This window comes from Mobula hypostoma, chromosome 4, assembly GCF_963921235.1.
Source record: "Mobula hypostoma chromosome 4, sMobHyp1.1, whole genome shotgun sequence".
NCBI lineage: Eukaryota > Metazoa > Chordata > Chondrichthyes > Myliobatiformes > Myliobatidae > Mobula > Mobula hypostoma.
Window position 1 is genome coordinate 169,770,094 of NC_086100.1, and position 14,499 is coordinate 169,784,592.

The following is a 14,499-nucleotide window of genomic DNA, read 5'->3' on the forward strand; positions in this document are numbered from 1 at the left end:
GCTGGGGATGGGGTGCAGCTCCACCTGGAAGGGCCTATTCCTCACTTATTTTAACAAATCAATAAATAAAGACTTTGGCACAGTACCGTAGCCAACAAAAAAAAATCATGAGCTAGGTGAGTAATGATAAATCTGATTCTGATATGGGTCTCTATTGTGGGCTGAGAGTGGAAAGGGAACAGGGAGAGGGGAATCATGGTTGGGAAAAGGGGAAGGGAGAGGGGAGGGAGCAGGAAGCACCAGAGACACATTCTGTAATGATAAATAAACCAATTGTTTGGAATCAAATTACCTTGCCTGGTGTCTCAAGAGTTGGGTGAATCTGTACCCGCACCACCCACTGGCCTTAACACTCCTTCTCTGCCACCTATCCCACATCCCTTCCAAGGCACTCCACCCTCACCATTCCCAACATCTTTTACTCCAGCCAAATTTACAAACTTGCTTTCCTCTCCACGTTGACAAATATAGTACTGTTCAAAAGTCTTATGCATCCTAGCTATATAAACAGTATATATGTCTAAGACTTTTGCACAGTACTGCAGTTAAAGACTACTGGCCCTTAACACTGGCGTGAAGCCATTCAGTAATATCAATTCAGCAGTAAATATCAATCCCTGCCAATATAGTCAGCATAGCTTTGTAAAGGGCAGGTTGTGCCTTAGAGCCTCATTGATTTCTTTGAGGATGTAACAAAACACATTGCTGAAGGTAGTGCAATGGACATAGTGAATATTGATTTCAGTAAGACACTTGATAAGGTTCCCCATGCAAGGCTCATCGAGAAAGTAAAGAATCCAAGGACACCTTGCTTTGTGGATGCAGAATTGCTTGCCCACAGAAGGCAAAGGGTGGTTGTAGATAGTTCTTATTCTGCCTGGAGGTCACTGACCAGTGGTGTTCTGGGACCCCTCCTCTTTATGATTTTTATAAATGACCTGAATGAAGAAGTACAAGGGTGGTTTAGTAACTTTGCTGATGACAGAAAGGTTGGGGGGTGTTGTGGATAGTTTGGAGGGTTGTCAGAGGTTACAGTAGGACACCAATAGGATGCAGAACTGGGTAGAGAAGTGGCAGATGGAGTTCAACCGAAATAAGTGTGAAGTGGTTCATTTTGGAAGGTCAAATTTGAAGGCAGAATATAATATTAATGGTAAGACTCTTGGCAGTGTGGAGAATCGGAGAAATCTTGGGGTCCGTGTCCATAGGACACTCAAAGCTGCTGCGCAGGATAACTGTTGTTAAAAAGGCGTATGGTGTATTGGCATTCATCAACTATGGGATAAAGTTCAAGAGCCATGGGGCAATGTTACAGTTATCTAAAAGTTAGTTAGACCCCACTTGGAGTACTGTGTTCAGTTCTGGTCACCTCACCACAGGAAGGATGTGGATATTATAGAAAGAGGGCAGAGGAGATTTACAAGGATGTTGCCTGGATTGGAGAGCATGCCTCATGAAAATAGATTGAGTGAACTTGGCTTTTTCTGCTTGGAATGACAGAAGATGAGAGGTGACGATAGAGGTGTATGAGATGATGGGAGGCATTGATTGTGTGGGTAGCCAGAGGCTTTTTTCCCAGGCTGAAATGGCTAACACAAGGGGGCATAGCTTTAAGGTGCTTGGAAGTAGGTACAGAGATGATATCACAGGTAAATTTTTCACACAGCGTGGCGGGTGCGTGAAATGCACTGCCGGCGATGGTGGTGGAGACAGACACAATAGGGTCTTCTAACAGCCTCTTAGAAGGCTATACAGTAGAGAAACTCTAGGCAGTTTCTAGGGTAGGTTACATGGTCGGCACAACATTGTGGGCTGAAGGGCCTGTAATGTGCTGTAGATGTCTACGTTCTATGTTATAATACTTTGGTATCTTACATAGTCTTTGCACGGACACTTAAATGCCAACCTTCCATCCCACGAATGAATAAAACAATATTTTGGCAGCAGATCTCCAGTTTAGTAAACAGTCTTTGTAAATAGTTTAAAATAGATGATCTAACTTTAGAATTAGACAGCTGTCTTTCACGATGTCTTCACAGTTCCTATCCCTTGCTTTGCCGCTATTTCCCTTTAAAGTCATTTAATTTATATCTTTACAGCTTCAGGTAGGCATAAGCATGATTCAGCGCAAGCACATCAATACCTATCGAAAAGTGTTCTTCCGTCTGTCAAAACATCTACAAAATTTTGGAGAGAAATGACAAACCCCATCGTCAGCTTCCACATCCAGGGAGCTACAGCACAGTAAAAGAGATTGCAGGTGCCAGAACGTGGAGTAACAATTTGTCCCTCTGTTGCTTAAGGCACAATGAAGGGTACATGGCTAATATTTAAGATGCATTGAGGTGCCACATGTAAATAGCTGAGCCAACATTGCAGAGTGAAAATCTTGCTGTAGAAACTTCATTTCTGTGTTTGAATAGGCTATAATTTCTAGGTTATTAAAACTATCACCATTTCATTTTAGGTAAGCCCCAGTAAAAAATGAAAGGCAGGTAGAAAGAAGTCAGCTAATGTTTATGAACAAAGATTTCAGTTACCTACAATAAGAACATAAGAAATAGCCATAAGAACATAAGAGCAGTAGCCCCTTCAGCCCCTCAACTGCTCCATCATTCAACAAGGTCACAGCTGAGTTTCTCCAGCACTATAACTATTTTCTCGTTTATGACAGAATATCTGCAGATGCTGGAAATCCAAGCAACACACACAAAATGCTGGAGAAACAGCAGGCCAGGCAGTATCTATGGAAAAAAGTATAGTCGACATTTTGGGCCAAAACCCTTCAGCAGGACTGGGGGAAAAAAGATGAGGAGTAGATTTAAAAGGTGGGGGGAGGCGAAGAAGAAACACAAGGTGATGGGTGAAACCAGGAGAGGGAGGGATGAAGTAAAGAGCTGGGAAGTTGATTGGTGAAAGAGATACAGGGCTGGAGAAGGAGGAATCTAATAGGAGAGGACAGAAAACCATGGAAGAAAGAAAAGGGGGGAGGAGCCCCAGAGGAAGGCGGTGGGTAGGGAAAGAGATAAGGTGAGAGAGGAAAAGGAGATGGGGAATTGTGAAGGAGAGGGGTGGTGGGGGGGAATTACCAGAAGTTTGAGAAGTCAATGTTCATGCCATCAGGTTGGAGGCTACCCAGACGAAATATAAGGTGTTGTTCCTCCAACCTGAGTGTGGACTCATCTCGACAGTAGAGGAAGCCGTAGATTGAGGTATCAGAATGGGAATAGGAAGTGGAATTAAAATGGGTGGCCACTGTGAGATCCCACTTTTTCTGGTGTATGGAACGTAGATGCTCAGCAAAGCAGTCTCCCTATCAGAGCACCGGACACAGTATATGACCCAAACAGACTCACAGGTGAAGTGCCGCCTCACCTGGAAAGACTGTTTGGGGCTCTGAATGGTAGTGAGAGAGGAAGCGTAGGAGCAGCTGCAGCACCTGTTCTGCTTGCAAGGATAAGTACCAGGAGGGAGATCAGCAGGAAAGGACGAATGGACAAGGGAGTCACGTAGGGAGCAATGCCTGCAGAAAGCAGATAGTGGGGGGAGGGGACTAGAAAGATGTGATTGGTGGTAGGATCCCATTGGAGATGACGGCGGTTCGTGGTAGCGTAGGAAAATTGGGGTCAGACGCCAGTGTAGGCTTGGAACATAGACTGTTCCATGTAGCCACTCTCCTCCATCTAGTGGAACTTGCCCTCACTCTTAATAATTTCTCCTTTGGCTCCTCCCACTTCCTTCAAACAAAAGGTGTAGCCATGGACACTCGCATGGGTCCCACGTTTCCCTGCCATTTTGTCGGCTGCATGGAACAGTCTATGTTTCAAGCCTACACAGGCGTCCATCCCATACTTTTCTTATGCCACATCAACAACTGCATTGGTGCTGCTTACTGCACCCATGTGGAGCTCGTTGACTTTATCAACTCTGCCTCCATCTTCCACTCTGCCCTCAAATTTACCTGGTCTATTTCTGACACCTCCCTCCCCTTTCTTGATCTCACTGTCTCTATCTCTGGAGACAGCTTATCTACTGATGTCTTTTATAAACCCACAGACTCTCAAAGCTACCTGGATGAAACCTCTTCCAACTTGTAAAAGCGCCATTCCCTCTCTCAATTCCTCCATCTCCACCACATCTGCTCTCAGGATGAAGCTTTTCATTCCAGAACAAAGGAGATATCCACCTTTTTCAAAGAAAGAGGCTTCCCTTCCTCCACCATCAACACTGCCCTCAACCGCATCTCTTCCATTTCATGCACATCTGCTCTCACCCTATCCTTCTGCCACCCTAGCGGGGATAGGGTTCCTCTTGTCCTCACCTACCACCCCACAAGCCTCCACATCTAGCACACAATTCTCTGGAACTTCTGCCATCTCTAATGGGATCCCACCACTAAACACATCTTCTCTCTCCCCTACCTTTCTGCTTTTCGTAGGTATTGCTCCCTATGCGACTCCCTTGTCCATTCGTCCCTTGCCACTGATCTCCCTCTTGGAACTTATCCTTGCAAGCGGAACAAGTGCTACACTTGCCCCTACTCTTCCTCCCTCACTACCATTCAGAGTCCCAAATAGTCCTTCCAGGTGAAGCGTCACTTCACCTGTGAGTTTGTTGGGGTACCAAGTCCGGTGCTCCCAGTGTAGCCTCCTGTATATCGGTGAGACCCAACATAGATTGACAGACTGCTTTGCCAAGCACCTATGCTCTGTCTGCCAGAAGTGGAATCTCCCAGTGGCCACCCATTTTAATTCCACATCTTATTCCCATTCCAATATGTCAATCCATGGCCTCCTCTACTCTCAAGGTGAGGCCACGCTCAAGTTGGATGAGCAACATCCTATATTCTCTCTGGGTAGCCTCCAACCCAATGATATGAACATCAACTTCGTGAACTTCCAGTAATGCCACCACCCCCACCCCATCTCCTTCACCATTCCCCATCCCCTTTTCCCTCTCTTACCTTAGCTCCTTGCCTCCCACTTCTCCAGCCATGTATCTCTTTCACCAATCAACTTCCCAGCTCTTTACTTCACCCCTCCCCCTCCCAGTTTCACCGATCACCTTGTGTTTCTCTCTTCCACCTTTTAAATATACTTATCTTTTTGGTCTCAGCCCAAAATGTCGACTGTACTTTTTGCATAAATGCTGCCTGGCCTGCTGAGTTCCTCCAGCATTTTGTGTGTGTTGCCCATATTCTATGATCCCCTAACATCTAGAAATAGTCACCATTTTGAATGAACTCAACAACTGAACTTCCACAAAACATTTAGAAGTCTCACTGCCTTTCGAGCGAAGGAAATTTCTCCTCACCTTGGATATAAATGGCTCACCCTTTCTGTGAGACTATGACCCCTGGTTCTGCACTCCTGAAACATCCTTCCTGCATGAGGCCTGTCATGCCAATCAGAATTTGGTAAACATCAATGAGATCTCTCTTTCGTGTAAACACAAGGAAATATAGTTCCACTCTACTCAATCTCTTCTCAAAGAGCAACACATCTCTGGAACCAATCTTGTTCTCCGTCTCTCTTTACGCATTCATATTGATTGCTGATGTTCCTCCAACAAATTGTGTTGCTCCTCCAGTAGACTGTTGGTTGCTTCAAGTACCAGCATCTGCAGGCTCTTGTGTCTGTCCTTGCTTAGTTAACTCAACAGTGACAGTTGTATCGGTATTTCTAATTTATTTCTTGCATTCACAACTTTTCCTTTTGACTGAATTATATTGATCTCACTAACAAAATCTATACAAAGGCATAGGATTTTAAAATAGATTCAATGCAGAGCAGGTGAGCACTGAGAGATAACTGCAGCAACTGCTTCCTTTGTCCTTACACATAATCTGTACATTTTCAACTTGCTTAACTTCATATTTCCTCATTGTTTAATTTGCATAAACATGGAATTTGTTTATTTCTTTGAGCCTGAAGACCACACTCAATGATTTGAAAACAGCTACATCCCTCCACAGATTTCTAAATGGTCCATAAACCCCATGCTGCCTTTTTTCAAATATTTATTTATTTTTGTAATTTATAGTAATTTTATGTCTTTGCACTGTACCGTTCCTGCTAAACAATAACTTTCATGCCATACAAGTCAGTGATTCTGATTCCGAAGTTTAGCAGGAGCTGGAGAAAAGAGATTTCCTTACAGAAAGATGGACTGAAAATATTTTCTCTCCATATAACACATTATAAAGATCAAAAGCTTGAATCCTAAAACAAAATACAAAATGTTGCCAATTCGCAGAGCCTCATTATCACCTTTCTGATGAAGTTGACATGACATTCTCCATTTTGCTGAGGTGGAGGGCAGTCAGGGGGCACTGAGTACGCCTTGTGCTGAGCATTCTGCTGTGCTGCATAAGAAATTGCTGATAAAAAGTGCACCTCAATGTAGTTTTGTTCCTTAATCACATTAGTAGAATCGAAAGTCTAAAATGATGAATAAACCAAAATCAAAGATGTTAAAATGCATGAATATTAAGGTTTAATATTTACAAACAGTTCAGTCTTTGAAGTACTTTTAACAATACTGTATACAAAATTCCCTTCAAATTATTGATGCCAAGTAAACTTAAAAAAGAAACTAGATTCTTTTCTTGATGGTTTATTGGAAATAATAAGCATTTATCCTGGAAATAAATGCAGGATATCATCCCCAGATTCAAATCATCTGGCATGATTTGATTAAAGCAGCTGCCCAAATATTTTACTAATTAACAAAACAATTGTAACTCAAAAGTCCTGCTGAAGGGTTTTGGCCTGAAATATCGACCGTACTTTTATCCATAGATGATGCCTGGCCTGCTGAGTTCCTCCAGCACTTTGTGTGTGTAACTCAAAAGAAAATATTTTTATTACCAGTTAAAAATTCTCAACCTGGCCTGTTGATGCTAAATAAGTTTTGTGTGGGTTCACTCACATATCTGTGAAACATGTTACTAGATGTTCCAATTGTAACATTATTGATAAGGATTGTAGCAGCAGTGTCAAGACCATCACAGACTAGGTTTACTCTCTTCCACTTCCTGTTAAAACAAAGAAATGATGAAACATTATACAGGCCTTAAATCTTCTGAAGGTGGGCAGTGGGTTGGGGAAGAAGAATGAAGATGAGATTCAGTGAGGATAGGCTGGTGGATGAGCAATGTGGGAGGAGATGAGTGTTTGAATCAGCCACCAAGCACTGGAGACACCTCCTTTCTATCTCCGGTCATGGGATCCTTGCTGTTAAAATTGCACCTGAGAGGAGTCTAAGAATAGGTAAGTGTAATTTTGGAAGAATCATGGCTTAGCAAAAATCAGAGAATTCTCTAGGACAATTTTTTTTATTGGCTGATAAGACCATAAGAGATTGTGGAGGCATTAGTAATGATCTTTCAAGAATCCTTCAACTCTGGCATGATTCCGGACGACTGGAAAATTGTAAATGTGACTCCACTCTTTCCGAAAGGAGAGAGGCAACAGAAAGGAAATTATATACCAGTTAGCCTAACCTCAGTGGTTGGGAAAATGTTGGAGTCATTTGTTAAGAATGAGGTTATGGAGTATTTGGTGACACAGGACAAGATAGGACAAAGTCAGCATGGTTTCCTTAAGGGGAGATCTTGCATGAAAAACCATTTGGAATTCTTTGAAGAGATTACAAGTAGGATAGATAAAGGGGATGCAGTGGATGTTGTATATTTGGATTTTCAGAAGGCCTTTGACAACGTGCTCCACGAGCCTGCTGACCAGGTTAAGAGCCCATGATATTATAAGAAAGTTGCTAGTATAGTATGGAAAGACCGGCAGAAATGGAAGACTCTTGTGGAGGCTCCATGTGCCACCTGGGCACTAAGGGTTCAGACGACGACGACTAGTATGGTTAGAGCATTGGCTGATAGGTAGGAGTCAGCAAGAGGGAATAAAACAATACTTTTTTGGTTGGCTGCCAGTGACTAGTGGTGTTCTGCAAGGGTCGGTGTTGGGACTGCTTATTTTTATGCTGGATATCGATGATTTAGATGATGAAATGGATAGTTTTGTTGCCAAGTTTGCAGATGATACAAAGATTGATGGAGGAGCAGGTAATGTTTAGGAAGCAGGAAGGCTGCAGAAGGACTTAAACAGGATCAGAATCAAATTTATTATCACCGGCATGTGACGTGAAATTAATTTGTTAACTTAGCAGCAGCAGTTCAATGCAATACATAACACATTAGAGAAAAAATAAAGTAAAAAAAAAATAATAAATAGATCAGTTACAGTATACATATATTAAATAGGTTTAACAACGTGCAAAAAAAAGCCAGAAATACCGTATATTAAAAAAGTGAGGTAGTGTTCACGGGATCAATGTCCATTTAGGAATCAGATGGCAGAGGGGAAGAAGCTGTTCCTGAATTGCTGAGTTTGTGCCTTCAGGCTTCTGTACCTCCTACCTGATGGTAACAGTGAGAAAAGGACATGCCCTGGGTGCTGGAGGTCCTTAATAATGCACACTGCCTTTCTGAGACACTGCTCCCTGAAGATGTCCTGGGTACTTTGTAGGCTAGCGCCCAAGATAGAGCTATCTAGATTTACAATCCTCTGCAGCTTCTTTCGGTTCTGTGCAGTAGCTCCCACCCCCACACCAGACAGTGATGTAGCCTGTCAGAATGCTCTCCATGGTACATCTATAAAAGTTTTTGAGTGTATTTGTTGACATGCCAAATCTCCTCAAATTCCTAATGAAGTATAGCCACTGTCTTGTCTTCTTTATAACTACATCGACATGTTGGGACCAGGTTAGATCCTCAGAGATCTTGACACCCAGGAACTTGAAGCTGCTCACTCTCTCCACTTCTGATCCTTCTATGAGGATTGGTATGTGTTCCTTCGTCCTACCCTTCCTTAAGTCCACAATCAGCTCTTTTGTCTTACTGACGTTGATTGCCAGGTTGTTGCTATGGCATCACTCCACTAGTTGGCATATCTCACTCCTGTACGCCCTCTCGTCACCACCTGAGATTCTACCAACAATGGTTATATCATCAGCAAATTTATAGATGACATTTGAGTTATGCCTAGCCACACAGTCATGTGTATATATAGAGCAGTGGGCTAAGCACATACTTCTGAGGTGCGCCAGTGTTGATAACCAATTAATAGAATGGGCAAGAAAGTGGCAAATGAAATACAATGCTGGAAAATGCATATTCATGCACTTTGGTAGAAGAAATAAATGTGTAGACTATTTTCTAAATGGGGAGAAAATACAAAATTCTAAGATGCAAGAGGGCTTGGGAGTCCTTGTGCAGAAAAGTCTAAAGGTTAACTTGCAGGTTGAGTCAGTGATGAGGAAGGCAAATACAATGTTAGCATTCATTTCAAGAGATCAAGAATACAAGAGCAGGAATGTGATGCTGAGGCTTAATAAGGCAATGGTGAGGACTCACCTTGAGTACTGTGAACAGTTTTGGATTCCTCATCTAAGAAAAGATGTGCTGGCACTTGACAGGGTTCAGAGGAGGTTCACTAGGATGTTTCCGGGAATGAAAGGGTTATCATATGAGGAACATGTGATGGCTCCAGGCCTTTAGTCACTGGAATTTAGATGGACGGGGAGGGATCTCATTGAAATCTTTTGAATGTTGAAAGACCTAGACAGAGTAGACGTGGAAAGGATGTTAACCATGGTGAGACGTGTCTAGGACAAGAGGGCACAGCCCCAGGGGCGTCCATTTAAAACAGAGATGTGGAAAAATTTCTTTAGCCAGAGGGTGGTGAATTTGTGGAATTTTTACCACAGGCAGCAGTGGAGGCCAGGTTGTTGGGTGTATTTAAAGCGGAGATTAATAGGTTCTTGATTGGCCATGGCATCAAAGGTTACAGGAAGAGGGGCTAAGGAGGGGGAATAAAGGATCAACCATGATTGAATGGTGCAGCAGACTTGAAGGGCCAAATGGCCTAATTCTGTTCCTATGACTTATGGTCTTAACAGATCCCTTTCCACAGATGTGGCCTGACCCGCTGAACATTTTCAGAGTTTAGTTTTTATCTCAAATTTCCAACATCTTGATTTCTAGATTCAATTGCACTTGTTTGAAGTTAATGTATATAGCTCAGTGCTTTAGATATATTTCCCTATTCAGAAATGTTCAGTATTTCCAGTATTTTCTGGTTTTAGTTGAGTGTTACAACATTTCAGTTGCAGTATTTGCCGTTAAATAAAATATCAGATTCTAGGACATCTTATCACCCACTCTCACAAGGTACTCAGTTTTGAGGAAATGCATCTTTCACCCTACTAAACCAACCAACCTCACGTCAGGAGGCAACGTGAAAGTCCGGCTGTAGGTCCAGTTGTCCAAAGCAATCCACCTGTAGGCCACATCATTAAACCTATAGTAGGGATCCTATAATTCAAAAAACAAGAGCAAGATTTATATACATAAAAAGCTTTTCTCTTATAGCATCTAATGATTATTCTTCAAAAAAAACTGTTGTATTTAAGATTATCTATAAATGCAGGGCCTACAGCATGCAGTTTAATGGCTACAGGTGCTGAGATCTCCCTGCCCTGTAATACTGCAGCAGCACAGTCATCAGGACTGCAGCAATTTGAGGCAGCCACCTTCTTGAGTTCAGCTCGAAATGGTTATTAAGTGCCAGCTTTGCCAACATCCCTACTGCCCGGGAAAATCGTTTCAGTCCTGATGGTTTCGACCCATGAAGTCAATAATTCTGTTCCTCCCACACATGCTGCTTGACCTGGTAAGTTCTTCTAGCAGACTGTTTGTGTAGTAAAGATAATTAAATACTTAAAGAATCTACAGTGCCTACACAAGTTTGTGATAATGTTCATAATCCAGACAACCCTCCCCACTCCTGTTTTCTTCATCTCACTCATTTCAACATATGGTTTCATCCCTTGCTCTCCTGTCACCTATCCAACCCTCCCTTAAAATCCACCTATACCCAAGTTGATTACCAACTCTCTGTGGGAGTGAGAGAAGCACTAAAATAGGCAAGGCATGGAAGAAATCAGTCCTAAGATGGGCAACGGGCAAAAAGGGCTTGTTTCTGTGATGTGTTACTCTATACGTGATGGGCTAATGCCTGAAACTTTTCCTGATACACACAATAGAATACTGGCATTCTCTGAATGAGAGGAATGAGGGGGGATCACATTGAACCCTATCGAATATTGAAAGGACAAGATAAAGTGGATGTGGAGAGAATGTTTATTTGAGAACCAGAATACAAGGACATCTCTTTAGAACAGAGATGATGAATTTCTTTAGCCAATGGGTGGAGAATCTGTGGAATTTATTGCCAATAGCTGTGGAAGTATATTTAAAGTGGAGGATGATAGGTTCTTGATTAGTAAGGGTGTCAAACATTACGGAGAGAAGGCAGGAGAATGGGATTGAGGGGATTAATAAACCATGATATAATTGTGGAGCAGACTCTATTCTGTTCCTATGTCTTATGGCAGGGGCCCCAGTGTGGGGTTTGCAGACCCTTCGGTTAATGGTAGAGGTTCATGGCATAATAAAAGGATGGGAACCTTTATCTTAAGATCTCTGTTATGGGGTTGGGGTAAGAGGAAGAGGAGGAGGACAAACATTGCGCAAGCCTTAATTGGCTCCATTTTTATTACTAAAAGTTTAACTCCGTTTATGATCAAAACAGCTTCATGCTGTCCTTCTTTTAATTCTCTTACATATCGCCTGAAAGCAGCTACCAAGTTGTGATTGTGACAAGACTTCAAAAATGCTTGATTCAATGTGAAGTACTTTAGAGCTTACTGACATCTTAATGAAAATTTTCTAAAAAGTGTCACAAGATCTTAATGCAGGGGTTCCCAACCTTTTTAATGCCATGGACCCTTACCATGAACTAAGGGGTCCATGGACCCCAGGTTGGGAACCTGGCTTAATGCAATTACCTTGAGCAAGCCAAGGGCTTTAATAATTTTTCTTTTAATTATAGGATGTGGACTTTACAGGCCAAGCCCGGATTTAATTGCTCATCACTAAATGTCCTGGAGAAGGTGGGTGTCAGATGTTTTCTTGAACTTCTACAGGAAGATGAGGAGTGAGTATACCCAAAAGGCTGTTAGATACAATTGTTGATAATGAAGCACTACCACAGTACAAAACCAGACAGCATCTTGTGTTTTTTTCCTATCTCAATGGTGAAAGTGCTACCCTCTGAGACACATTATGTTGTAACAGTTGAGGTCAGTATCTATCGCCATCTTTACCTGCCCTAAAGAAGCCACGGAACAGCTTTCTTAAATTGCTAAGTCCTTCTGATGAATTTACTCCCACAGGATTTAAATCAAAAGATAATGGAAAAAATACGTACTCTTTCATATCAGGGGTGTGCACCTTGGAGAGGTGGTGACCCCTTGTTGTCCTTGCCCTTCACGGGGACAGAAGTCACAGGCTTTGGATTGCTGTCAAGATTTGCCTGGGACAGCACAAAGCGTTAAATAAATGATATGCATTTCAGTCACTGCATTACCGGTGAATGGAAATTTTTTTTTTAGAGATACTAGATGAGTTGCCAATCAAACAGCCTGATATCCAGAATGGGTTTATGATCTTGAGAGTAGCAAAAGCTACACTCACCCAGCAAGAGGAGAATATTTTGTAAAGTTGTGCCTGAATGGCTTTAGGGGGGTACAAAGAATGGAGTCTGAACCTTCTCAAAGGCTGAGTACCAGGAGGAGTATATTTAAAAACTCAGATGAGGCTTGCTTTTGCAGTTTGATCTGAAATCCACTTACATGGCCCACAGAACAGTAACATTTGCTGAATCATATTCTGAAGATTGTGTAACCACTTGCAGACTTGTTACTCAAAAATGAGTGCTATCCATAGGGCTGCACCTTAGATACCACTTATTGTTACCCTGCCCAACCAGAGTTGACCCAATCCTGGTGGAGATTTGTTCCCCTTCTAGGCACATACCCCTCCCCGTATGCTCTTCCCCACCCTACCCTCAGCACCAATAAACACCCACCATCCCCCCACCCACAATGTCCTCACCCTCAGCACTGGTCACTCCCTACACTACTATCAGAATCAGGTTTACTATCATCGGCATGTGACGTGAAATTTGTTCCCCAGCATAGGTCATTCCCCACTACCATCCTAACAACCAGCACTGGACACCTCACACTCCCAAACTGACGCAAGCATCGCTCTAACCCTCAACACCAGTCATTCCCGAAACTGCTCTAACCCCCAGCATTGGTCACTCCCCACCTCACCTTAACAACCAGCACTGGAAACTCCCCATCCAACCCCCCTCATCCTCAACACCGATCATTCCCTGCACCAGCCAGCCCCGTCGCCCTCCACCACTGGTTTCAGTGGGAAAACCTTTCCTTCCTCCGCACACCGGGATAAGACGATGGGATCTCACCCGAATGACGCCGCCATTAAGCAGCGCGCTGTGAACGTTCCCGGGAACCGTAGCGGGCGCGCGTACGCTTCCGTTACCGTTGCGGACCTCCCAGAAGCTTCCACTCAGGCTGTAGAGCTGGGCGTGTACGACGCTGGCGGCAGCAAGTAGCAGTGTGATCACCCTTGGGTACGGGGCCGGCATCACCGTGAGCGTCCGGCCTCACCGCCGTGCACCCGGAACGATGCCAAGGCGGGTGAAACGTCAGTGGCGCGGTCGCTCCTTCCCGCCCCACAGTGCGCTGTTCCCTCGTCACACCCCTCCCACCGTGCGGCACTCCCTCGGCCCATCATTGTGGGATGGGCCGTTCCCGACCTCGGACCTTCGGTTGTAACTCGTGACACTGCTCCCTCAAACTTTCACGATTGGGTTACCGGCGTGAATTTGCGAGTGACCACTGGGAGAGAACGCCATTGCTCCTCTAACGCTAATTATACATTGAAGCCCCACAAAAACACAATTGCAACTTCACCTTCCCCATACCACACGTCTATTAGTGATCAGGCTATGGTATATGATGGAGAGGTAAAGAAGCAAAAGGAGATAGCTGTGCCTGCAGATGTATTTTTTGTATACAATGGACTATAGCCACCAACGATTATCTTAGTTATTTAATGAATGTATCCTGCATCACTATTTTTTCCTCAGTGAAATTAAACAGTCGCCGTTATAAACTACATGGAGTAGAAATCTGCATGGATGTGAATCAGGTTGTCATGTTTTTATTATGATACAAAATAACTTTGCAAAAAAATTTACAAAATTAGTTTCTCTATTGACTTCTTTAAAACAAATACACATTACTCAATGCATCAGCATAATGAGATAAATACCCTCCTGCTTTCTTAAATTTATTAAGTTTAATAATCGTTTACCATCTCCAGTCCAAATACATTGTTGGTTTTATACTTGCATAAAGTTGTCCCACATCTTTTTAATTTAAATTTAAAACTGACAGATATTGATAGACAGATCAATACTACAGTACTTTTCAAATATGACTTTGCTCCATGGAATTCAGACTGGATATCCATGGTGGAGTCATATTTAA

The 14,499-nt window shown here is 43.0% G+C and overlaps 1 protein-coding gene across 2 annotated transcripts in view; it reads right to left on the reverse strand.

Moving 5' to 3' along the window:
• Positions 1 to 13,712, reverse strand: part of manba (mannosidase, beta A, lysosomal) — a 52,397-nt gene extending 38,685 nt beyond the window's left edge. The window contains exons 1-4 of one of the 2 annotated variants that reach the window (XM_063046965.1): positions 13,410 to 13,712; positions 10,293 to 10,387; positions 6,931 to 7,036; positions 6,270 to 6,440 (exon numbers count right to left, since the gene is read on the reverse strand). In XM_063046965.1, the coding sequence (XP_062903035.1) occupies positions 6,270 to 6,440; positions 6,931 to 7,036; positions 10,293 to 10,387; positions 13,410 to 13,592 (555 nt within the window). In that variant the 5' untranslated portion in view covers positions 13,593 to 13,712. The remainder of the gene's footprint in view (positions 1 to 6,269; positions 6,441 to 6,930; positions 7,037 to 10,292; positions 10,388 to 13,409) is intronic. The other variant, XM_063046966.1, reaches the window with a different exon arrangement.
• Positions 13,713 to 14,499: the final 787 nt, after the last annotated feature.